This window comes from Paramormyrops kingsleyae, chromosome 4 (genome assembly GCF_048594095.1).
Source record: "Paramormyrops kingsleyae isolate MSU_618 chromosome 4, PKINGS_0.4, whole genome shotgun sequence".
Lineage (NCBI taxonomy): Eukaryota > Metazoa > Chordata > Actinopteri > Osteoglossiformes > Mormyridae > Paramormyrops > Paramormyrops kingsleyae.
This window is the reverse complement of record NC_132800.1, coordinates 7,465,838-7,493,285: the sequence shown is the minus strand read 5'-3', so window position 1 is coordinate 7,493,285 and position 27,448 is coordinate 7,465,838. Positions and strand designations below refer to the sequence as shown.

The 27,448-nt window shown below is 42.8% G+C and overlaps 1 protein-coding gene across 8 annotated transcripts in view; it reads left to right on the top strand.

Moving 5' to 3' along the window:
• Positions 1–27,448, top strand: part of LOC111848838 (NLR family CARD domain-containing protein 3-like) — a 212,845-nt gene that overhangs the window by 65,350 nt on the left and 120,047 nt on the right. For 5 of the 8 annotated variants that reach the window (XM_072710546.1, XM_072710544.1, XM_072710541.1 and 2 more), the window contains 2 exons: positions 9,423–9,596; positions 11,669–11,842. In XM_072710546.1, the coding sequence (XP_072566647.1) occupies positions 9,423–9,596; positions 11,669–11,842 (348 nt within the window). Of the gene's footprint in view, positions 1–3,703; positions 3,777–3,879; positions 3,950–4,547; positions 4,816–4,972; positions 5,015–5,407; positions 7,173–9,422; positions 9,597–11,668; positions 11,843–19,267; positions 19,442–19,555; positions 19,603–20,677; positions 21,562–27,448 lie in introns of those variants that run through there. The other 3 variants (XM_072710548.1, XM_072710547.1, XM_072710545.1) reach the window with 3 other exon arrangements.

Below are 27,448 nucleotides of genomic sequence, written 5' to 3'. Positions count from 1 at the left end.
CCCATTGCAGATGACATCCTAGCCGTGGGCTGTGGAGATACAGACAAGGCGGCTGAGAGTGACCATGACGTCAAGCTCTTGGCCCTGATGGAGCGCTGCTGTGAGGTCAAGCTGCGGCTGGGCCTAAAGAAGCTGCAGTTTAAGGTCAGTGAAGTCCAGTTTCATGGCCACATCCTCTCTGCTACAGGACTGAAGCCTGATCCAGAGAAGATGAGGGCCATCACTGACATGCCCAATCCGACAGATACTAAAGGCGTACAGTGTCTCATCGGCTTCGCCAACTACTTAGCCAAGTTCATGCCGCATCTGTCAAGTGTCTGTGAGCCGTTGCAACGCCTGCTGGACAAGGACACCCCCTGGCACTTGTACCCAAACATGAGGCGGCTGTTCACGAGCTGAAGTCACTGGGCGACAAAAATGCCTGTCCTGAGATACTATGATGCGTCTAAGCCAATCACAGTCCAGAGTGAAGCCAGTCAGCGTTGTCTGGGATGCTGCCTTATGCAGGAGGGCCAGCCAGTCGCGTTTGCTTCCAGAGCTCTTACGCCTGCAGAACAGAACTACGCACAGATTTAAAAGGACTGTCTCAGCATCGTATTCGCATGCCAGAGGTTTCACCACTATTTATATGGCCGCGACCTGATCACAGCGGAGACGGATCATAAGCCTCTGATCTCCATATTCAGCAAACCTCTTCTCAGCGCACCCAAGAAGTTTCAAAGCATGCTCATGACTTTGCAGAACTACAGCCTGAGGGTCGTTTACAAACCGGGCCCTGAAATGTTCATCAGTGACACGCTCAGCAGAGCTGCAGCTGAATGCACGGGCAGTGGAATGAGCTACCGGAGGCACGCAATCTGCTCTCTGCAACGGGAGCAGATAGACCAGCAGTATGTGAATCAGGCAGCCTACCTGAACGTGAGTGACAAGCGCCTGGAACAAATACAGCGGCACACTGATCGGGACGAATGTCTGCAATCACTGAAATCCACGGTTCTTGTGGGCTGGCCAGATGTGAAGGAAGACGCTCCCCTCGCTGTCAGAGAATATTGGCCATACAGGGATGAAATCAGTGTGCAGAACGGCATTCTATTCCGGGGGCAGAAAGTCATCGTCCCAAAATCATTACGCCCTGAGATGCTCACACGCATACATTCGAGTCACATAGGAGGGGACGCATGCTACAGGCATGCCCGGGAGACACTTTACTGGCTCGGCATGCAGGCAGAGATAAAAGACTTTGTGAGTACCTGCTCAACCTGCAATGAATTTGCTCACAAGCAGCAAAAGGAGACCATGCTCTCACATGACCTGCCCACCAGGCCATGGCAAATTCTGAGCATGGACCTGTTGAGCCATAGGCAAAAGGACTATCTCCTTTTAGCAGACCATTACTCAGATTTCTGGGAAATTGAGCTCCTCCCCGACCTAACCACAGAGATGGTCATCAGGCGTTGTAAAGCACAGTTTGTGCGACACGGCCAGCCAGAAAAGGTCATCACGGACAACGGTCCACAGTTCACCGCTCAGTTCACACATTTCGCCTCTACTTGGGAGTTTGAGCATGTAGCCTCCTCACCTCGACACCCTAAGGCAAGCGGCAAGGCAGAGTCGGCCGTCAAGATTGCAAAGGCTCTGCTGCGCAAAGCTGCAAGTGATGGTAGTGACCCCTGGAAAGCCATACTGCACTGGAGGAACACTGCAACGCAAAACATGGATAGCAGCCCGGCACAACGCCTCATGTCCCGTCGACTGAAGACTTCTATTCCAGTGACAGCTAAACTCCTTGAACCAGCTGTGGTAGTAGGAGACACTGAAAAGCTGCGCCACAGGAAGCAACTGGCCAAGTGCTTCTATGGCGCACGCACCAGTGAGCTCTGCAGAAGAGGCTCCCACGACTGACTGAGCCAAGCCCCCTGGGACTTGCACCAAGGGCCCCTGGCCTAGGTGGTGTCGAAACCTCAGATGGACACACTTACACCAGGGCTGGATGGCTATCTAAGCCACCTGTAAGGCTTAATTTGTGATAATATAATTCAGTACTGTTAGTAATTGGTGTAAACTAGTACAGCTAGAAAACAGGCTAAAGACTGTAACTCAATTTTTTCGCATTTTGGCATTTCTTAAGTTATGTTTGGTCGGGTAATGATTACTTGGAAAAGGAAGATGTTACGGGTCTAGTTAGAGTGATGTTATTGGCAATCAGTTAGTTTTGCTTTGATTGCGCACGACCCGCGAGTAGGGCTCAGCCCTGCGTGCCGGCGCCCCTGTTGTTCATTACATGGTTGAAGCTGATACACGTGTCTGTCATCATTCATGCGTCGTCACACACAAACAATACCTTTCTGTGATCATACCTTTAATTGGTTGTACGAAAATCTACCTAGCACATCACCAATCAATTTCCAATAATAGATGCACATGATGTATAAATTATGGGTCAAACGCAAAACTCAAGACATTGGATTGTAAAACAAACCAAACTGGACGACAAACAAAACAGTTCTTTTGGCACAGTTGGTGCTTAAATGGAAGGAAAGTTTAGCCCAGCTGTTACAAGCACGGAGAAAAAAAGCTTAGGGGGCTTTTGCAAGCTCCGTAAATGCTGCGTCATCTCGGACAAGGCGTTCAGCAGAGGAATGTGAAAAAAAGTGGTATAATGTTCTATCGACCTCGCGAAAGGAAATCACAGTTTATAAAGCAAGCATGCAAGCTACAGGTTTGTGTCATTACTTATATTGCTCTTATGACCCTCGCTATAATAGATGATGATGATAATAATAATAATTATTATTATTATTATATTTTTCCAGTTGCATTTTTAGGTGATGTAAGAGATTGTATCCAGTTCCTAATTAGGTTGGTAACAAAAAGAATGCCCTCATGATGGAGCCTGTACCTTTTTATCAATTCATTATTGTCGAACGTCTGCAGGACGTCCTTTCTTTGACGGAAAGTGCGCGGTCTCTGTCTGGGTGCGTGTAGTGCTGCTGCCATCGTGCAACTCCTAACTGGCTTAGGAGTCCTCTCCAGCCGTCTTAAATAATTTAGGAGCTGAGACCTACTCTTAACACTTAACAATGTTTATGCATGCCACTTATTCTTAAGTCTGGGAGTAGGAGCAAAATCACGTCATTCTTAGAATTGTGACGCATTTAAGAGTGAAATTTTACTCTGAGAAGTTTTATGCATACCGGCCCAGCTATTCTCTTTCATCCCTGGAAGCCATCGCCAGCTCCCCCTGCCTCTCCAGAGCCCAAAACATCCTCAGAAACTCTGTCAGTCCCACACATCACTTGATTGACCTGATGCCCTCTGGTAGGTGCTACAGGTCCATCAAAACACGCAACTCCAGACTCAAGGACAGTTTCTTCCCTTGGGCCTTAAGATCACTGAACAACAACAAAAAATAACCTGTGTGCAATATTAGTCTTTAGTGATTATAAAAACCAGTTTAATAATACTAATCTATTTCTGTTTATCTTATTCTTCTAAAGCATCGATTTTTGCTACTTGCCTTCTTTGGTTGGCTGTTTCTTACATATGCAAACACAGAAAAGTATTTATTCATTTGACTGTGTTTTTCTGTTTCTTTATTGCATTGAACAGAAGCAGCATGCCTAGTTTTGTTGTGTATTTTCCAAAGTACCCATTGAATACTGAAAGAACATGTAATGTAACGGCTATTCCCTTTTTTTCACAGGGTGAAATATGGCCCATAGTTATGAGTCCAAATGATCAGTGGACGTCTCTGCCTGTGACTGCAAACTGCCTGTGTGAGTAAAAACTGACCAGTTTTCTTTGGTTGTAAGATATTACAGCTGGTAAAATGACTTTTGAATATACTGTAAAGCTAACATTACTTTTGGTTTTTATTAGAGTCTGACTGCGATTCACAGGAACTGGTTTCTTCACAGCCATAAACATCTAAGCAATGGCTCACCAAGGGGTTTGTCTATAGCATTTCGGCATTTGATGCATTTTGTCCATAAATACCAGACACTGAATGGCAGGAAAGCTTAAGTTGAGTAACTATTTTCAGCTGAAGGTTGTTGAAAATAGCAGACAAAAAGCTCCCTCTCCGCAGAGCTCTTCCGCAGGCTACTTCCATACCATACCGCCCTACATAAAATGTCACAGACGTACTGGTAACAGAATAACTTCATCTAAAATATGTATAATTATATTGGATGCTGTCTTAACGTGATGTTTGTAGTCTGTTTTGATTTTGACCTTATTGTTTTAATGTGCTCTATTGGATCTTAAATTTCAACTTTTTATATTGGGCAGGTCTCTCTTTTAAAAGAGATTTTTAAAATCAGTGAGACTCACCTGGTTAAATAAAGGTTAAATAATAATGCAGAAATAAACACACGTGTGTTTTCTATATTAATGAAAAAATCATAGCAGGTGTCTTCAGCAGCCACATAAGACTGTGAGCAGGAAAACTGACTTCTGTTAAGGGAAAGTTCAGTGCATGTGTGTGAGTGACCATAAACAGGTCTGTAAGATCTCATGGACTCATCTCCAACATTCTGCACACTCAGAACTCGCTCGCCGACCTGTTGTTGGAGTATCTGGAGGAGCTTGATGGTGAAGAGCTGAAGAAGTTTAAATGGAAACTGAGTCACACAAAGTATAAAGAGTTAAAGCCCCTTCCCAGGGGTCAGGTGAAGCACTTGGATAGAACAGACCTGGCCGACACGATGATAAATTCCTACATGGAAGTTGGTGCTCTTGAAGTCACACTTGAAATCCTGAAGAATATGACCCTGAATGACCTTGCTGAGAGACTGAAGGAAGACATGCAGAAGTGTAATCATATGTTTAACCTTTCTTGTTTTTATATGAAATGTAATCTTTTTTAGGTCTTGAAAAATAAATATATTAAATAACATTATATGGGGAATGATGAAGAGTTTGTTACATATTGATGTTGAAGATAGAATTGAATATGAAATTCTTATTTCAGGTAAACAAGTAGGAAGTCAGCTGGGTGACGTATCAGAGAAAAGTAAGAGCTGTATGCTATTATTTACATGTATGTTTCAGAAAAAAAAATGTGTATGATGTGAAAATTAAAGTATCATTAATCACAGTGAAATGGTGAAAAACGTGTCTCTGTGTGTTACCTTACGTTACTTTGTGAGAACCAAATGTCACCACAACCCTGGTGACCGCAAAAAGATGCAAAAATTATTTTATTTAGGCTACATATAGTTATGATTAGGGCTGCGTAGAGGTTAAGGTTGTCATTAGCATTTATCCCATAGCAATAAAGGAGCAGTCCCCATGAGGATATGTCGTCCGTCCCCCCTCCCGTGTGTGTGTGTGTGTCTATATTCTTCCTCTCATACTGGTCAGGATCCAGTTCAGAAATTGTCCATTTTCTCCCATATTTCTTCAGGGAAGCTCATGCTGGACAGAATAAAATGTAACCTGAAGAAGAAATTTGAATGTGTATTTGAAGGGAAAGCTAAGGAAGGACGGCCAACACTTCTCAAAGAGATTTACACTGAACTCTACATAACTAAAGGTGGTACTGGAGGAGTCAATGATGAACATGAAGTGAGACAGATTGAAACAGCATCCAAGAAAAGGCAAACAGAAGATACTACAGTCAAGTGCAATGATATATTTAAACCCTTATGTGGGTGTGAGACACCTATCAGAACTGTACTCACTAAAGGGGTTGCAGGTATCGGGAAAACAGTCTCTGTGCATAAATTTATACTAGACTGGGCAGAAGGAAAAGCAAACCAGGACATTCACATCATATTTGCTCTTCCTTTCCGGAACCTTAATTTGGTTAAAGGTGAATTCAGTCTGATTGAACTGCTTCACCATTTTGACCCAGAACTAAAGTTATTTCAATCAACTGAGCTGTTTAGGTACAAAGTCTTGTTCGTCTTTGATGGTCTGGATGAATGTCGCCTTCCTCTAGATTTTCAGAACAACGAGAGCTGGTTTGATGTTACAAAGAAAACATCACTGGATGTGCTGTTGACTAACTTAATTAACAGGAATTTGCTTCCATCCGCTCTCCTCTGGATAACCTCCCGGCCAGCAGCAACCAATCAGATACCTCCTGAGTGCATCGACCAGGTGACAGAGATACGAGGGTTCAGTGATGCCCAGAAGGAAGAGTATTTCAGGAAGAGATTTAATGATGAGAGCCTGTCTAAAAGGATTATCAGACATGTGAAATCATCAAGGAGCCTCTTCATCATGTGCCACATACCTGTGTTCTGTTGGATTTCAGCCACTGTTCTTGAGAGTCTTTTTTGTGAGACTGACAGTGGAGAAATTCCAAGAACTCTGACTGATATGTACACACACTTCCTGATCTTTCAAGCAAGTTTAAAAAATGACAAGTATAGGCTCCAGACCTCTGCGACCCAGAATAGGACAAGCTGGTACAGAAAACTGAAGGATGGATGGATGAAAAAAAATGAAACCAAACTTATTAAACGCTTCCTTCTAAAACTTGGTAAACTTGCTTTTCATAACCTTGAGAAAGGCAATCTCATATTTTATGAGAAAGATCTGGAACAGAGTGACCTTGACATCAGAGAAGCTTCAGTTTACTCTGGAGTGTGCACAGAAGTCTTTAAAGAGGAATATGGGTTGTATCAGACAAAGGTGTACTGCTTTGTGCATCTCAGCATCCAGGAGTATCTCGCTGCTTTATACGTCTTTCTAGCAAAGTCATCAGCTAACCTACTGAAGACTGCAGTGGATCAGGCATTGGAGAGCAAGAATGGACACTTGGACCTCTACCTCCGCTTCCTCCTGGGCCTTTCAACAGACTGCAGTAAGACTCTGTTAGAAAGGCTACTGGGACAGACAAGACACAGCTCAGATAACGTTGGGGAAACAGCCAAATACATCAAGGGGAAAATAAAGGAGAATTTATCTCCAGAAAGGACTATCAACCTGTTCCACTGCCTGAATGAACTGGGTGACAATTCTCTGGTAGAGGAGGTACAAAGATACCTGAATTCAGGAAGTCTTTCAGCAGAAGACCTCTCACCTGCACATTATTCAGCTCTGGCCTTTTTGTTACTGATGTCAGATGAGGAGCTGGATGTGTTTGATCTGAAGAAATTCTTCAGATCAGATAATGAGCACTGGAGGCTGCTACCTGTGGTCAAGACATCCAAGACAGCTCTGTAAGTGATGTGACATATAATTTCTTCCTCCTCATTGATTAATAACTTGGCTAGATTTGTTTTTGATATTCTGAACCCAGATTTTATAATAATGAAGATAATGATGTAGTAATAAACACAAAAGTGACATTTCCATTAACATCCAATTATTCCTCCTATTGGAAAAATCTTCATAAAACGATACAGAAATAAAGTGCATGCAGTCTTTGCTTCTTATTCAAAGGTTCTCTTTACTTAACATGCACTCAACAAAATAAAGTAAACCCAACAAAATAATTTGTTGGGTTTACTTAAAAAAATTATCGTAACAATTTGCATTAATCTTTTTAAGTTGTCCTAACTTAACTGTCCCAATTCAGTATTATTAAGTAATTGTTACTAAACTATCATTATTACACCAACATTAATCATTAAATACACTAAAAGCTATATTAAGTTGAATCTACTCGATATTCAGTGGGCACTATTTGAATTTTCATATTGGTTGTACTTAATGCATGTGTTAGTTACACCATTAAATCAAGTACAATAAACATGTTTTTCCTTCTATATCCAAAAGCTAAATTAAGTAATACCTACTTAATATTAATTCAATATTCATTGAAATATTAAGTTACCTCATCATTCAAATAAAGTTGCTCTACCTTAATTTTTTTGTTGTTTCCTACTCAGAAATGTCCACGCAAATAGTTAACATACTTTCTTTAGTATTAGTGCCTTGTTTTACTTTAGTCAGGGGAAATGAAAAACAAGAACCGCATTTCACAATTCAACATTTTAATAAATGTTAAATAATAATAACACTCATCAAGAAAGTATGTTAACTACTTGTATGGACATTTCTGAGTAGAAAACAACAAAAAAATTAAGGTAGAGCAACTTTATTTGAATGATGAGGTAACAATATTTCAATGAATATTGAATTTATATTAAGTAGGTATTACTTAATTTAGCTTTTGGATATAGAAGGAAAAACATGTTTATTGTGCTTGATTTAATGGTGTAACTAACACATGCATTAAGTACAACCAATATGAAAATTCAAATAGTGCCCACTGAATATCGAGTAGATTCAACTTAATATAGCTTTTAGTGTATTTAATGATTTCTGCTGGTGTAATAATGATAGTTTAGTAACAATTACTTAATAATATTGAATTGGGACAGTTAAGTTAGGACAACTTAAAAAGATGAATGCAAATTGTTACAATAATTTTTTTAAGTAAACCCAACAAATTATTTTTTAGAGAGTGGCTGCAACCTGCCATACCTTTTACAGCAAAAAGTTTTTTTTTATTAAACCAAGAGGATATTTGCATCACACTTAACTTAACCTTCACTTCAATTAACATCGCTATCTACAGATGACTCAGATTACATTTAAACTCAATTCACAATACTAAGTACATACTGTACATATGTAGTTGTTGTACTAAATACAAACTGTATTGCAACACCTTCCAGTCACAGGATCCAAACCTGCTATAGAAACAAAGAGGGCTCTTTATCCGGAGGGTTTATAGGTGAAATGATCCTTTATTTGCATAAGTACAGGTATATTGGGATGCTTCTCTTCTCACTCTCCATGAGAGACACAGACACATTTACAGGGAGAACAAGCTTAGGGGTCACAGCACTGGGTTGGCTGGCATCCAGAACCCCTGGAACTGGAGGTTTAAGGGCCTCGCTCATGGGCCCACAGACATGTGACTATTCTGCCGAATCTCGAACCAGCAGTCTGTCAGGTCTGTTAGGTCAGCTGTTTAAACCCAGATGTGAGGACTCTTCAGCCAATCAGTCCTCTACTTAGTAATCTGATTAGTGAGTATCAGTAAAAACCCACATACCCAGCAGCCCTTTCTGGATAAGACTGCCCACCACAAGTTTAGACCATTGTAAGGGCACCTTATAGGGCACTGCATCTCATATCCTCCACTAGAAGGACTCTCATTAATACACTTCATCGCATCTTCTTGCTCTATAAGGCACCATCTCCCGTGAAGGGGGCACCCTAGATGGTACTAAATCGTGCGATGGGCAGCTAATAGTGGCATTTTCACCATTCCTTAGGGGCATTTAGTGACCTTTTTTTCAGACATGGGGCACTTGGGTGGCGACTGCCCCCCCCCCTTCCCCCTCTGAGTCCACCAGTGGTCTGTGCTGCTCGCTTGTTTTAATGTTGCTGTCAGTACTATTAACAATGTGTAGGTTATATATGTGTCTGTGTCTCAACATATTTTCTTTTTCCAGGCTGAACAGCTGTAATCTGACAGAGACAAGCTGTGACACGTTGGCTTTAACTCTCAGATCAAACTCCTCACCCCTGAGAGAGATGGACCTGAGTAACAATGACCTGCAGGATTCAGGAGTGAAGCTGCTCTCTGCTAGACTGGGGGATTCACACTGTAAACTGGAGATACTGAGGTTAGTCCAGTTTGACAGTACAAATACTAAACCGGTACTTTAATATTATAATGTGTTTCTGTATTTTTTTCCTGTGGAGCTCCACTTTACGTCCGTAAAGATGGGATCCACTTTACGCCCCTTAAAATCACGTATTTCCTGTGGAGGTGACGTATTTCCAGTGGAGCTCCGCTCTACAGGCGTCTGCAGCTGGACCCTTCTCGAATTCCCAGGGCAAATGGAACGCACCAAAACTGCCCGAAATGGGTTGACAGAGACATTTCAGAGATTTTGAGTCATTCTGTGCTGCAGATTGGTTAATTGTGTTAAAAATTTTAATCAGATTAATCATGATGATGGATTAATCTGCGTTATATATATATATATACACTCACCTAAAGGATTATTAGGAACACTTGTTCAATTTCTCATTTATGCAATTATCTAATCAACCAATCACATGGCAGTTGCTTCAATGCATTTAGGGGTGTGGTCCTGGTCAAGACAATCTCCTGAACTCCAAACTGAATGTCAGAATGGGAAAGAAAAGTGATTTAAGCAATTTTGAGCATGGCATGGTTGTTGGTGCCAGACGGGCCGGTCTGAGTATTTCACAATCTGCTCAGTTACTGGGATTTTCACGCACAACCATTTCTAGGGTTTACAAAGAATGGTGTGCAAAGGGAAAAACATCCAGTATGCGACAGTCCTGTGGGCGAAAATGCCTTGTTGATGCTAGAGGTCAGAGGAGAATGGGCCGACTGATTCAAGCTGATAGAAGAGCAACTTTGACTGAAATAACCACTCGTTACAACCGAGGTATGCAGCAAAGCATTTGTGAAGCCACAACACGCACAACCTTGAGGCGGATGGGCTACAACAGCAGAAGACCCCACCGGGTACCACTCATCTCCACTACAAATAGGAAAAAGAGGCTACAATTTGCACGAGCTCACCAAAATTGGACAGTTGAAGACTGGAAAAATGTTGCCTGGTCTGATGAGTCTCGATTTCTGTTGAGACATTCAAATGGTAGAGTCAGAATTTGACGTAAACAGAATGAGAACATGGATCCATCATGCCTTGTTACCACTGTGCAGGCTGGTGGTGGTGTAATGGTGTGGGGGATGTTTTCTTGGCACACTTTAGGCCCCTTAGTGCCAATTGGGCATCGTTTAAATGCCACGGCCTACCTGAGCATTGTTTCTGACCATGTCCATCCCTTTATGACCACCATGTACCCATCCTCTGATGGCTACTTCCAGCAGGATAATGCACCATGTCACAAAACTCGAATCATTTCAAATTGGTTTCTTGAACATGACAATGAGTTCGCTGTACTAAAATGGCCCCCACAGTCACCAGATCTCAACCCAATAGAGCATCTTTGGGATGTGGTGGAACGGGAGCTTCGTGCCCTGGATGTGCATCCCACAAATCTCCATCAACTGCAAGATGCTATCCTATCAATATGGGCCAACATTTCTAAAGAATGCTTTCAGCACCTTGTTGAATCAATACCACATAGAATTAAGGCAGTTCTGAAGGCGAAAGGGGGTCAAACACCGTATTAGTATGGTGTTCCTAATAATCCTTTAGGTGAGTGTATATATATATATATATATATCATACTTTTCATTCAATATCATCTTAGCATTTAGCGTACGAACACAAGTTCTTCCAAATATGAATTATACAGACATTCTGTGTAAAGATAGCAATTGTTCGTCATATAAACGCCAAGGATAATTAAAAAAAAAAACTTTTTAGGCAGTTTTCAGCGTTCACTCGATCTGTTCACCAAAGGCGATTCCATTAGGTTTCATTCCATATATTTCAGATTTTATTGTGTATATATATATCGGTATTCATTCCATATATTCCGGGTTTCATTGTATATATATATCAATATTCATTCCATATATTCCGAGTTTCATTGTATATATATATCGATATTCATTCCATATATTCCGGGTTTCATTGTATATATATATCGGTATTCGTTCCATATATGTTTTAATGTTTCTGTCAGTACTATTAACAATATGTAGGTTATACATGTGTCTGTGTCTTAACATATTTTCTTTTTCCAGGCTGAGCAGCTGTAATCTCACACAGACATGCTGTGACACGTTGGCTTTAACTCTCAGATCAAACTCCTCACCGCTGAGAGAGCTGGACCTGAGTAACAATGACGTGCAGGATTCAGGAGTGAAGCTGCTCTCTGCTGGACTGGGGGATTCACACTGTAAACTGGAGATACTGAGGTTAGTCCAGTTTGACAGTACAAATACTAAACTGGTACTTTAATATTATAAAGTGTTTCTGTGGCTGCAATGAAAGTCAGACAAGCGAACCGCTGCACTCATACCATTTCATTCCTACTAAGCAGGTATCAATTTACACATTTGTTCATAGGCCACAGCATTCGTCAACCGCAGGCACCACTGTATTTTTCAGTAAAGAGGACATGATGCACATGTCTTGTTTTAGTATTGTCATACTGATTTAATATTGTTATACTCTATGCTAGAGTAAATGCATGGGCTGGACTTTTCACAGTTTCATAACAAAGGAACATAAATCACATTTCCTCAGATGGAATTACACCAAATAAAATTCAATTCAATTCAATTCAATTTTATTTATATAGCGCATTATCACAACATTACATTGTCTCAATGCGCTTTACATTTCTGCCTCGTAAGGACCCCCCATTGAGTAAGCCAAAGGCAACGGTGGCAAGGAAAATCTCCCTAAGAGGAAGAAACCTTGGGAGGAACCGGACCCAGAGGGGGAGCCCATCCTCCAGGGGCCGGCAGATGAGTCAAACAAACAAGATGAAAAGACTAAGCTAATACAGGGGTTGAAATATATTTCTCAATGCAGCGGCCGACCGGTGCAGGCACGTGGTACTTGATGCACGATGGCAGGATTAATAGAGGAACAGCCGCAGGGAAGGATGGCGAGGCATCGTGTTGAGCCAAGGGCAGGCAGGTTGGAGGGTAGTTGCCGGTGGTGGAGGTAGTTGTCTTGTAGGTAGCAGAGGCATAAATTCTTCAACGACATTGTGCTCCAGGGAGCACACCCCAGAAGGGGTGAGGGAGGAAGTAAGAAAAAATTGTGTATTAGCCAGAGTTGAGGAAACCAGAGGTAGTGCAAGCAAAATGATCGAGTGCAATATTCGTCTAGGCTCCGGCAGATCTGGGTATAGCAGCATGAGAAAGAGGGAGAGACAGGCGGGAACACAGGCATGGGGACTCCCTGAACATCAGCACTCTAGTGTAAAGCTAGAGTGACAGCACTGACGCCTCAGTTTATCCAAAGCCAATGACACCGATCCCCACCCAGCTCTTCACCTCATACTGTTAGTCTGACTGGGAGTGAGCGACTAGCTGGAACCAGAAATAGGTTTCCTATACGCTAAACTACACAAGTGCGTTTTTAATCTAGACTTGAAAAGCGAGAGTGTGCCTGAATCCCGCACATCCGCCGGGAGACCATTCCACAGCTGCGGAGCTCTGTAAGAGAATGCTCTGCAGCCTGCCGTAGCCCTGTCTACTTTAGGAACTAATAGATATCCTGCTCCTTGTGAACGAAGCAGGCGAGAAGGGTTGTAAGGGACCAGAAGATCATTGAGATATTGTGGTGCAAGGCCATTCAGAGTTTTGTAGGTCAATAGCAATAATTTGTAGTCAATCCTAAACTTGACCGGTAGCCAGTGCAGGGAAGACAGGATAGGTCTAATGTGATCAAATTTTTTAGTTTTTGTGAGAACTCTGGCAGCTGCATTTTGTACTAACTGAAGTTTATGTAGGGATCCAGATGGACAACCCGAAAGGAGGGCATTGCAGTAGTCCAATCTAGAAGTTATAAAGGCATGTATTAGTTTTTCTGCATCTTGAAAGGAAAGCAACTTCCGAAGCTTGGCTATGTTCCGTAGATGGTAAAATGCCGTACTGGTAATGCTAGTTATGTGAGCACTGAAGCAGAGGTCGGAGTCTACCAGGACACCAAGATTTCTGACCACTGTTTTAAATAGAGTAGGGAGGCCGCTAGGTTTGGGGTTTACAAACTTATTGCGGGCCTCCTTAGGACCGATTAAAAGAACCTCAGTTTTTTCAGTATTTAACATGAGGAAATTCCTTGCCATCCAACAACGGATGTCTAGCAGACAGTCGGCTAAAGAAGAGAGCTGGGATACTCTTTTATTTTTGGTAGCTGCTGCATGAACACCTTCCTGTGCCACATCAGCCACCTGTCAGCTATGAGAGATGAATCACTCCTGTAATCGGCTCTCACTGTACTGTACAGATCTGTGTGTGTCATCCTGTCCCTCGTGTTGTCAGTCTTTGTATGTTCCCCTGTTCCCTGTTAGCTGCATGACTCAGCTCGTGGAGCATGCAGTTGCCTGTAAATCCCTCTGTCTTGTGTTCAAATCCTGCTTCATCTGTTTTTGTTTTTTGTTCCTAGGGTTCCTTTTGTATCAGTTTTAGTCCTGTGATTTTGTATTCAGTTTTGTGGCCTGTAGTGATATTGAATTAAAAGTATGATATATATATATATACACAATGAATGTGAAATTACAGATAGGCACTGCTTTGGTAGTTTTTATCAGGTTTTATTGTGTATATATATCGACATTCATTACATATATTCCAAGTTTCATTGTACGTATATATATATATATATATATATATACACTGCCTGTCCAAAAAAAAAGTCGGCACCAAAAAAAAAGGTCACACACTCTAATATTTCGTTGGACCGCCTTTAGCTTTGATTACGGCATGCATTCGCTGTGGCATTGTTTCGATAAGCTTCTGCAATGTCACAAGATTTATTTCCATCCAGTGTTGCATTAATTTTTCACCAAGATCTTGCATTGATGATGGTATAGTCTGACTGCTGCGCAAAGCCTTCTCCAGCACATCCCTATATATATTGCTGGTTTCATTGTATATATTATATATATATATATATCGGCATCTATTCCATATACTGTATATCAAGGATGATTAAATATTTCCTGTTTGGCATGCCATAATATATATATATATATATATATATATATATATATATACACACACACACACACACACACAGCAAATGTGCCAGTGTTAAATTAACACTGCATGGTGTCTATATGGGTCCACACCGTTTAGTGTTACTTTTAACACGTTACAGTGTGCAGTGAGTGTTGTTTTTACAGTGTTAATAGTTATTAACTCTTATATTGTTCAATTCACAACCTAGAGTGTTAAGACAATGTGTCTCCTCCTTTTCCTAAATTGCAAGCCCATATGGGTGGCACACAAGTACAAAATGGGTGATCCATATCAGCCCCATTTTAATGTATTCTCATTTAAACTCAGTTGGGCATTCAACTGCAGTGTTTTACTAACCCACCATAATAAGAAAGACTACTGATATGCAATTATCTAATCAACCAATCACATGGCAGTTGCTTCAATGCATTTAGGGGTGTGGTCCTGGTCAAGACAATCTCCTGAACTCCAAACTGAATGTCAGAATGAGAAAGAAAGGTGATTTAAGCAATTTTGAGCGTGGCATGGTTGTTGGTGCCAGATGGGCCGGTCTGAGTATTTCACAATCTGCTCAGTTACTGGGATTTTCACGCACAACCATTTCTAGGGTTTACAAAGAATGGTGTGCAAAGGGAAAAACATCCAGTATGCGGCAGTCCTGTGGACGAAAATGCCTTGTTGATGCTAGAGGTCAGAGGTGAATGGGCCGACTGATTCAAGCTGATAGAAGAGCAACTTTGACTGAAATAACCACTCGTTACAACCGAGGTATGCAGCAAAGCATTTGTGAAGCCACAACACGCACAACCTTGAGGCGGATGGGCTACAACAGCAGAAGACCCCACCGGGTACCACTCATCTCCACTACAAATAGGAAAAAGAGGCTACAATTTGCACAAGCTCACCAAAATTGGACAGTTGAAGACTGGAAAAATGTTGCCTGGTCTGATGAGTCTCGATTTCTGTTGAGACATTCAAATGGTAGAGTCAGAATTTGACGTAAACAGAATGAGAACATGGATCCATCATGCCTTGTTACCACTGTGCAGGCTGGTGGTGGTGGTGTAATGGTGTGGGGGATGTTTTCTTGGCACACTTTAGGCCCCTTAGTGCCAATTGGGCATCGTTTAAATGCCACGGCCTACCTGAGCATTGTTTCTGACCATGTCCATCCCTTTATGACCACCATGTACCCATCCTCTGATGGCTACTTCCAGCAGGATAATGCACCATGTCACAAAGCTCGAATCATTTCAAATTGGTTTCTTGAACATGACAATGAGTTCGCTGTACTAAAATGGCCCCCACAGTCACCAGATCTCAACCCAATAGAGCATCTTTGGGATGTGGAGGAACGGGAGCTTCGTGCCCTGGATGTGCATCCCACAAATCTCCATCAACTGCAAGATGCTATCCTATCAATATGGGCCAACATTTCTAAAGAATGCTTTCAGCACCTTGTTGAATCAATGCCACGTAGAATTAAGGCAGTTCTGAAGGCGAAAGGGGGTCAAACACCGTATTAGTATGGTGTTCCTAATAATCCTTTAGGTGAGTGTATATATATATACACACACACACATAATGCTTTGGTTGATTTATATCTTTTCTTTTTTAATTAAAAATTCAGGGTGTTTGCATTCGGTCGATTGTTAATTATGTTTTCTTAGAGTTTTGGATGGTAAGGAGGGCGATATAAATGCCAAGCTGATGTGGGACGTATTCGGGCCCCCTTTCCTAATTGCAGTGTACGAGGAAAGGGTGCTACATACACTATTAAGTGGAGGCTAAACACATCAAATCTTTCATAATGAGTAGAAATATAAATACATAGCCCTACCACTTGAGATGTTTTTATACTTCATCTTGACTTGCTGCCACGTACGCTTTCCACTACTATTGTGTTTGAAATCGGATCAGTTAAGTTATTGTTAACATTAGGTTTACATTAAAACTAACATCACAGTAATGGAACTTTAGGGAGCATTACATTACTTAACAGCAATTAATAGGTGACTTCTGAATTGTGTTACATCTGTGAACCTCTGTATTTATTAACAGTATTTCAATTCTTTTCAGACAACACATAGTCTAATAATCAGTCGTGAGATATTTTAGATATTTTATGACCATGAAAATGTACTTATGCGTTTACTCGGTCGGGAGTACGTTGCCAACAAACCGGCCTGCTTTTGTTGGCTGCAGTGTTATTGTACTTTCTTTGCAGCGTTGATTTAAACTCCTCATATCCCTGCATGATTAGCATGCAGTCTTCCTCTGTGAAATATGGAGATTGCACTCTGAATTAAATGGTTACTTGCGCTGCCGAATGTGCTCCATTTATGTGAACGTGCACAAGCTCCAATTAAGTTAACACCAATATAACTAATCAACTGCTTACCTGTCATCATACTACTGATTAGCACCGATTGAGACAACCTGATTTTGTCAAGCCCGCATTCGCAAATTGACTCCGGGTTAAATCTGATTTGGTTAAACCCCCATCATACTACAGGCCTCTGGTTTCTTGCTTTGAGCCTTAGTTGTGTTTTATCGGTTTTTGTTATTCCCAGTGTTAGATTCTTTTTCCCTGGTTCTTGGTTAGTTCTTAGTTTCCCTGTTTAGTTCCTTCAGTTAATTATTAGTTTCACCTGTGACATGTTTTCCCAACCCTTATTGATTAATCTCACCTGCCCTTTTTAGTCTGGTTACCCATCTGTATTTAAGTCCCTGTCTCTGTTCAGTTCCTCAGTGGTTTGTTGATTGTTGGATGTCAGGGAAGTTTGTATGTTACTAGAAGAGTGTCTGTTTAGTTGCCTGCCTGCCTGCTCCTGGTAACCCTAATCCTTTGTTGTCTGCCTTTGTTATCCCTTTTTAGTATTTGACCCCTTAAGGTTTTGTTTTTGTAAGCATTTCCAGTGGATTTCTGTTCTAATAAACCCAGTTTTTTTTCAGTGAGCCGCAAGTAGGTCATCCACCTTCTATCTGCCTGTATCATGCCTCAGCCACACGCCAAATCCGTCCGGATCCAAAACAGTGTGGACCACAGTGTTTAAAATGTTCATGTGCTAAGGTCTCTCAAAGAGAATTCCTGAAAGTACTATTGCATCCTGAATTTTTTTCAATTAACTTTTAACTACATAATTTGTGCAATTTAAACATAAAACAAGCTGTGCGTCAGTTAGGCTGGAATGAGAACTAACACAGCCTGCCAGGCCTGCATTAGCTGCTGGGGATGTTCACATCTCCTCCTATCAGAGTTACTAGTCAGTTTGGGGCCACCTGGCAGAAAGATGGCTGACGGCTGCAGTGGAAGCAATTTTATTGGTCTGAATATGTTATGGGAGGAGTCACATATCATTTTTGAATTGCTTATTAAAATCATAAAACTGTCACCTTCTGTTTACGTAAAGGCTGAAATGAAAATAAAGAATGACAGCTATTTGATAGGAAAAGAAGGGGAAGTATTTCAAGAAAATACCTTGAAAAGCTTTTGGTCAGCTCACAGATACAATAGGGGTGTGTCAGCTTTTGACATCCACTGTACACATATTCACCTGCTGCCAGTGTTTTCACAGCCAGAACGCGGGAGGCTCTGTACAGCCCTCTCCTTGAGGGGATCGTCAGCGATTCCCCTCGGCAGTCAGATGGGGGTGTTTCCCAGCTCTATTCTAATCTGGATGTGAAGGTTAATCTTAACAGGTTAGTCTCCTCTGTTGGGTATGGAGGCAGGAGACACAAGGCTGACAGGCTAACACCAAAGTGATAATGTTTATTTTAGGGGGAAAATGGGGTACATTTAGAAAAAGCAGCTTAAGGGCATACAGAGTGTGGAGGTTAGCTCTGTCCTCATGCAGTTGTGCCCAGCTCTTTGGTCACTGCCTGAGCAGGTGGGAGGCAGCAGTCCTTTCTGTGTGGTCATCCTCCAGGCCCTCTGTCTTCAGAGAGAGAGAGACGACAAACAGCCTGCTCACCAGTCAGCCTCTCCACCTCCTGCCCACGATGCAGGCATTGAGCCACACTGGGGGAGGCGATCCTGCCCCCTCTCTGGAGCTATTATCAGCTGCTGGCTGTCTCCTGTTGACATTCCTCACTTTCACGTGGGAGTTTCTGTGGCCGACTGTGGGGATCTAGTGGTTTCTGTCCAGTGCTGTGGTGCTGATCGTCACCCTTTGGGGTTTAGCCGACTTTCCAGTGACGTCACACTGTTTGCTCTTGGCATCGCCCCAGGGCCTCATCCTCTCTGCCATCAGTGCTCTTCTTGTGGCAGGAGTCCAGGGAATCTGGTTGTTCTAAGTTGCATGCAGTTGGTCACTGTCACTGGATAGTTTAATTTTAAAATGAGCTTATCATTTATGTCTGTTACTACAGAGTCAGTGGAGTTAAAACATGAGCTTCAGTGAACTGTGCGTAGTGGCCGCAGGAACAGAAGCACACAGGAAAACCTGGGTACAGAATATTGCCCCTGAATATTTGTCAGGAACCGGAAGAACAGGGATGGAGAAAAAGGGGGAGGTGCTGATGGGCTGTTTGTCTGGTGGGTCCAGGCCAGTCGCTGGTCGCTTTGGGCACATCAGCACTGGCATTTTGAAGAATCGTTGTCACCTGTATTTTGTTCAAAATGTTGTGATTTCCTTTCTATAGACTGTCAGGCTGTAGAGTCACAGAGAGCGGCTGTACTTCCCTGGCTTCCGCTCTGAGGTCAAACCCCTCACATCTGAGAGAGCTGGACCTGAGCTACAATCACCCAGGAGACTCAGGAGTGAAGCTGCTCTCTGCTGTACTGGAGGATCCCAGCTGTAAACTGGAGAAGCTGAAGTGAGTAGACAGTGTGTCTGACATGCTATATAGATACTTATGCATGTATGTGAAGAAGAGGCACCAATAAATAAATGGATACAGCAGCACTATGTCATTCTGCTTCTCCTATAGTGTGGATCACATTGGAAAGTGCAGGACCAGACCAGGCTTACAGAAATGTGAGTTTGTTTGCATGTCTTTATTAATAATAGCATTAATACTGCTTTATAATTGTTTTCATTCAGTTTTTAAAATGAGTGTTTTTTTGCACTATGTAGATGGATTTCCATATTTGTTTTGATGAGTTTCTTTAGCATGCGCCATGTACTTTTTTGAGATTCATTAGAATTGTCCTAAGATTGCACCAGTAGTCGCCCCCAAAGTGGTTATAACGCCGACTATCTCCTTAATTTGCGCTTAGTGCAGCTGGAGGGAAGTGAGTGTCTGAAGGGGTTAGAGCCAAATTGATATGTTGAAGTAAAGACAAACTCACTCTAAGTGGTCATCTTTGGTGTACAACGTTATGGTTAATGTGTTCGATGAATTTAATTTTATTTACCTGTAACTAAGCCCAAATGCATAACTTTGATTTTAATATTGGGGGGAGTTTAAGGTCATGATTATTGGGGGGGGGGGGGGGGGTTGTTAGAACCCCCTTCCCATCCCCCTGTAACTTACACAGCAAATGTGCCAGTGTTAAATTAACACTGCATGGTGTCTATATGTGACCACACCATTCAGTGTTACCTTTAACACTTTTCAGTGTGCAGTGAGTGTTGTTTTTACAGTGTTAATATTTATTAACTCTTGTGTTCACATATAGACACCATGCAGTGTTAATTTAACACTGGCACGTTTGCTGTGTAGGCCCATAATTAGTTCTGTTAATTAGCATATGCAGCATTTCTGTACGTTTTCCCGCCTGCGATGCGCGGCCATCCGACATTTCCTGAGCTATTTCAAATGCTTAAATTCCTGCTTCGTTAGGGGACATTGTGCTGTTTTTATATTTTATGTATCGTACAGAATAATAGAGCGCAGGCTAAAGTGCAGTTGGGTCCCCAGCGAGTCTCTCAGTGCGGCGTCTCACAGCGCAAGGGGCAGCCGGAGCGCCGCGGCTACATGAGTATATTGGGAATAAAATGTGTGTATTGGAGCGAGTTCTGTGTTAGTGAGTGTGTGAGGTGTGACAGTGATAATGATGGAGATGCTGGGCTTCATGATGGGATTATTCACTCTTCCTCTTGCCTACAGACTCCTGCCAGCTGACGCTGGACCCCAACACAGCAAACAGACGCCTGTCTCTGTCAGAGGGAAACAGGATGGTGACAGGGGGGGCAGAGCAGCAGCCATATCCTGATCATCCAGAGAGATTTAACTTCTGGGACCAAGTTCTATGCAAAGAGAGTCTGACTGGTCACTGTTATTGGGAGGCTGAGTGGAGTGGAGAAGAAGCCCTGATAGGAGTGACTTATAAAAGAATTGGGAGGAAAGGACGCAGTGCTGACTGCCAGCTTGGAGCCAATGACAAGTCATGGATGCTGTACTGCTCTCCTGAGAGTTACTCTGTTTGGCACAATAATAAACAGACTGTCATACCCATAAAGCCCTCAGGCTTCCACAGAGTAGGAGTGTATCTGGACTGGGCAGCTGGTACTCTGTTCTTCTACAGAGTCTCCTCTGATGGACTGACCCTCCTGTACAGCTTCACTTCCTCATTCACTGAACCCCTCTGTCCAGGGTTTTGGGTTAATTCAGGGATGTTTTTTATTGAAAACTCTTCTGTGTCCCTTTGCATGCTGGGATAGCTCACTGTGTGCTGGAGGAATCATTTTTACCTTATCAGAGTGTCACATGTCACTGCTTCTCAATGGAAAAAGGTGAAATCTCTGCTTTTTAACCAGTATAACCCCTTTTACTCTGTCTGTAGTGTGACATATGTTAGACAAAATAAGTGACTGGGTTTTGCAAGCTGAACAAACATAGAAAATAACTTTTTCTCTCTGATAAAATATAATGAAATGTAAACCTGATGGTGGGCTTTTCCTCTCCCCTGTATATGTGCATTATACAGTATTTCTGTCTGTATATTGTATTTGCTACATGTACAATGGCAATAAAGGCTTCCTATTACTGTCCTGGTTCAAACATTTTATTTAATATTTAACATAATTTATCAGGGAGTGCTGTTTAATTAACTTCACTACTACAACTACACGTGACACAATTACACTAAATTAACATACTGTAATAACTGGCAGACACTCAGGATGGTGGCAAAATTCAGGCCATGGGCTTGGGATTCCTTGATGCAGGGAAGCAGCGGGAGAGAGCATCTGCTTTGGTGTTCTTGGAGCCGGGGAGATAGGTGACCTGGAAAAGGAACCAGGAGAAAAACAGTGCCCAGCGGGCCTGTAGGGCGTTAAGGCGTTTGGCCTTTCGCTAGGGCTGGGCAATATCATATCGATATTATATCACCCAGCCCTACCTCTCGCAGATATTGTAAGTTGCGATGATCCGTCAACACCTGGAAGGGATGCATAGCCCCCTCTAACCAGTGCCTCCACTTCTCCAACGCTACTTTTATGGCCAGGAATTCCCGATTTCCCACATCGTAATTGCGTTTCGCCTCTTTGAGTTTTTTCGACAGGAAAGCACAGGGGTGAGTCTTACCTGTCCAGGGATCCTTCTGGGACAGCACGGCTCCGACACCCACCTCGGAGGCATCTACCTCTACCTGGAAAGGTCCCAGATGATCATGCGTGATGTGGGCCACATCCGGGCCAGAAAGATTTTGCTATCTGGGAATTCTATGCACCTCCTCCTCCGGAGATGCAAGAGAGAGCTGAAGAAATTGGTTGCTGGCTTCCATGAGGGCCTGACATAACCAGGGAGACTGGAGGATGGACTGAGTCTTGGACAACTGATTCCATATGCTCTGTAGTGTACAAAGCTCTTTTACACAATCCTGGACTGAACCTGGAACTTGAGGTGTCCCGGAGAGAGCGGATCGTCTTTCGGAGTGTTTCATTCTGTCAAGGATCCGGACGGGTTTTATGCAAGGATAAGGCATGATGCAGGTTGATAGGAAGGTGAACGACCCACTGGCGTCTTCATGGGACAATCGGGGTTTTTTAACTGAACTGAATACAGGGAAACACCACAAAACAAAATGAGACCACAAGGGGTCGAAACTAAAAGGGTATATAAATAACTAACAGTACTAAATGATCTACAAAGGGAAACTAACTACACGGGGAAACAGGCAGGGAATCAAAAATATGAGAAACACAGCAGCAAGACCATCAGCAACAAACATCAAACAATCACAGGCACAAGAACAAGCAACAGGTGGAACTAATTAACTCAGGGACTGGGAGGGGAAAGCTAAGACCCTGCCAGTAACAAGGAAACAGAATCTACACTAAAGGAATAACAGACAAATAGAAACACAAGCACAGGCACATAGAATGAAACCAAAAACCAAAATACAAATCACAAGACACAGGAACTATAAAACATACAAATGAAACACTAGGGAACAAAATACAAAAGCAGAGGAGGAGGGATTTGAATACGCAACAAAGGGATTTGGAGAAAACCGCATGCTCAACTAGCTGAGCCAGCAACACCTGCTGGCCAAACAGGGAAGGGACACAGAGTGGAACAGGAGCTGACCCTGACAATAATGTGTCTCATTCTTTACCTTCATCTTGTAGCCTAAAAGCAAATTTCATAACTAATATTGTCTAATGTGATGGTTCCATATTGCAGTAATCAGCTGCTGTGAATTTACACAGATGTCCTGTATTCTTACATATTACACAATGTAGCACGGTAGGCAGTAATTCACTGTTGGATCAGTGAAGCCTCCATTCTATCACACCCTGCCTCGTCATGCCCCCCCCCCCCCACTCAAATTCCTGCACACCTGAGGGGGATGGACCTGTTAGAGCGGTTTGTCTGTATCAGTACTTTGGGTCACCTCCTTTAATGTTTGGCATTTCTCTGCTATGTAGAGCATTCATATTCCAGTCCTGCATCACATATATTTTACCAGTGACCGTACTGGGCCTTTCAATGTCCACATTTTGATTTGCTTTACCGTCACTGGGAATTTGACAGTCTATCCAGCGGAAACACAGTGACAGGTGGTAGTTATGTGTCCGGGCTCTCTGGAAGTGGAAGATGATGAAATAAATGCCCATTTGCTTGTTCACTCCCTGCCTTGTATATTATGTGGAACTGGTATGCAGACAAGGTTAGATCCAGTGCTCAAGTGTTGCAGAAGCCGTGTGTCTGGATTCACTAAAAAGATGCATTAAAGGGTTATGATCTGTGTAGATTGTGAAAAGCTGCTTATAAATGTACTTACATGTAAAAATAGAAGCATTTTGCTCATTATGCCCCAATGCCATTGCCCCTTTAAGACGTCTGCCTAGGGGTGAAACACTGGGCTCCAGACCAAGAGCTCATGGGTCCGAATCCAGCTGCAGCCATACCTTGTCATGGATCACTCAGGGGAAGCCCCTGTGACATCATGCAGGGTTCCCCCGCCACGCCCTCAGGGTTTCCCTAGACAGAGTCGAGCAGCGGCCGGAGCGCTTCTTCCACACCGATCCCGTGAACCGGCAGGACCGGTTACCATATGCCCTCCTCACCAAGCTGATACCGATCGGAGTGATTAAGAGACTTTTTATTCGCTTCTGGCTCATCAACCAGACGCGAGAACTTCAGCCTTTGTTGCGAATTTCGAGCGTTTATTCCCTGCCTGTCTGTACCTCTGCTTGCCTGTTTCCCTGACCTCTGTTCTGTTTTTCTCGACCACCGATTCTTCGCCAAGCCCTTTTACTACCGACGCCGATCGCCTGACCTCCTGCCTGTCCACGGATCCCGAGCCCTGCCCATTCCCCCTGGATACCGACGCCGATCCCCTGACCTCCTGCCTGTCCCCGGATTCCGAGCTCTGCCCATCCCCCCTGGATACCAACGCCGATCGCCTGAGCTCCTGCCTGTCCCCGGATCCCGAGCCCTGCCCATTCCCCCTGGATACCGACGCCGATCGCCTGAGCTCCTGCCTGTCCCCGGATCCCGAGCTCTGCCCATCCCCCCTGGATACCGACGCCGATCGCCTGAGCTCCTGCCTGTCCCCGGATCCCGAGCCCTGCCCATTCCCCCTGGATACCGACGCCGATCGCCCGATCCCTGCCAGTTCTATCTCCTCGTTCTTTTTGGACATTAAAGCTTTTTTCCCCTTGGGCAGATCCGCTTTCGCGTCCTCCTTATTTTTCCGGTGCCCCACCGTGACAGAAGATCTCGCCACTGGGGGGGAACCCTGCGTGATGTCACAGGGTCTTCCCCTGAGTGATCCATGACATACCTCTGAAAATAACTGCAAAAATAACTTACCTTTTAATTGGGAAACAAAGTCTTACCAACACCTTACTTCAACAAATCTTTATTAAATATGTATTTATTTATACAAATCACATAAACTACTGTAACTATTACATCCATTAGCTTTATTAGTTGATTTTCGTTAGGCCAATTTGATTTTATTTGTCAGTCCAAAATGCAGCATTTCCTTCTCATTTATATCTGATTACTACAATTAGTCATTAAAATGTTGGGCAAAGTCAAAAGTGTTATTAAAATCAGTTACTTAAGAAATTTTAATAGGAACGAGGAAATATGTTTTACAGTGCATGATCTATTAGACTGTTTTTGGTTCGTGTTTTACGTTGTGTGTGTTTAGCGCCGCCATGCCACAGTAACTGACTCCTAAACCCTATCCACTATCTCTTTAGTGCGCCCAGAGTTCCTTTATTTTATTTACAGTAATTTATGAGTGGAGGTTTCTCCCAGTCTCAACTACCACAGGTGCAAACGATTCAATGAACAAGGTAATTTCAAGATCAGATAAAGACAGGAGCAATGCATTCTAGGTAATGTAGTCTGTTAACCCCAGTCTGAGACAAAAACCCTAAACCTCCAGAGCATTTAGTTGAGACAGTGCTTAAAAGAGCTCATGTCAATGGCTACGCGCTTTGACTTTTTTGACAAGCACATGGTGGAATATGGCTCACAGTTATTAGACCTAATGATCAGTGGACGTCTCTGCCTGTGACTGCAAACTGCCTGTGTGAGTAAAAACTGACCAGTTTGCTTTGGTTGTAAAATATTACAGCTGGTAAACTGACTTTCGAATATAAAGCTAACATTACTTTTGTCTTTTTTTAACAGAGTCTGACTGCAATACATGGGAACTGGTTTCTTTACAGCCATAAACATCTAAGCAGTGGCTCACCAAGAGGTTTGGCTATAGTATTTTGGCATTTGCTACAGTACATTTAGTCCATAAATACCAGAGACTGAAAGGTGGGAAAGCTTGAGTTGAGTAACGATTTTCAGCTAAAGGTTGCTGAAAATAGCAGACAAAAAGCTCCCTCTCCACAGTGCTCTTCCCCAGGCTATCTAAACAATATTTGTGTAGTCTGTTTTGATTTTTGATTTTGACCCTATTGTTTTACAGTTTTTGCCCGTTGCTTGAACACGTTTTGCAAAACTTGGCTCATCGTGTCTACACTCTACACACAAGCAAATAAGACACAACACTAGGAAATAAACCATTCAAATCTATGTCAAATTGAAACTCCACCATCAAAACCTAACAATCTTTTGTCAAAATGTCACCCTAAGGACAAAATGATACCCAATTGCATCATAAGAATACACTGTCAGATCAGCAACAACACGCTAGTCTACTTTACATTAAACACTACAGGTTTTTGTTTGCACTGTTTTTATTCAGTTCTACAGTAGGCACATTTTCACAACAACCAAAATATGACACTCAACACCCTACATTACAGTAGTGTACTTTACTGTACAGTTAATTTAGTTAAAGCAAAAAAAAAAATACACTACTGGAAACAGAAAAACACAATTGTACGTAAAGTGGGCTTTATGTATCCTGCCGTCTGTTGGGGTCTGGCCACAGGATCTCATCCACATCGCAAGCAATGTCTTCTCTCGCTAAGCATCGGTTGACCTTACCTCAATGTCTCCGCAGGCCTGTTCCATTGCCTGCAGAAGAGGCATGTGGGCATGTGGTTGGCAGTTATATACGCGCCATCTCCAAGCGGAAAAAAACTCTTCAATAGGGTTGAGAAATGGCGAGTAAGGGGGCAAATACACAACCTCAAATTGGTCATGGTTGGTGAACCAGTTCCGGACGACAGCAGCCCGATGGAAACTAACATTATCCCAGACAACAACAAACCTGGGCTGCTCTGGTCTGTCCTGTACAACTGCATCATGAAGTGCATCTAGAAATGCGAGTATGTCTTGCGCATTATAGGGACCCAGTTTGGAATGATGATGCAGTAGCCCTCGAAGGCTTATGGCGGCACACAAGGTGATATTTCCCCCGCGTTGCCCCGGGACATGCACAATCGCCCTGTGGCCAATTATATTACGTCCCCGTCGTCTATTTCTGCTAAGGTTGAATCCAGCCTCGTCAATGTAAATATATTCATGAGGCTGAGCAGCTCCATCCATGTCCAAGATTCTCTGCAACAAAAAATACATATTGTGGATGGCAGTACTCAAAACACAACTACACTACTACACATACAGAACCACTCCACCACAAAGGTACCTGTGTAGCTTTCTGAACATATCTATGTGGTACTGATCCAATGGTACATATTCAGCTGTTACTGGATTGCACCCATTCTGTATTGTACAGTAAATGTAAAGGACTGTAACACTTACCTGTACATATTCATGTCGAAGTCCTTTGACCCTGACACTGTTCCTCTCAAATGGGACCCTGTACAATTGCTTCATGGTCATGTTGTGCTTTACCAATATGCGTCTGATAGTTGTATTGCTTACTCGATTTATGTTGTTGAATACTTCCCTATCTTCAAGTATGTGTTGCCGTAACTGGTGGAGACGGATAGCACTATTTGCTCGGACTAGGTTCACAATGGCAAGTTCCTGCTGCTGGGTGAACAGGCG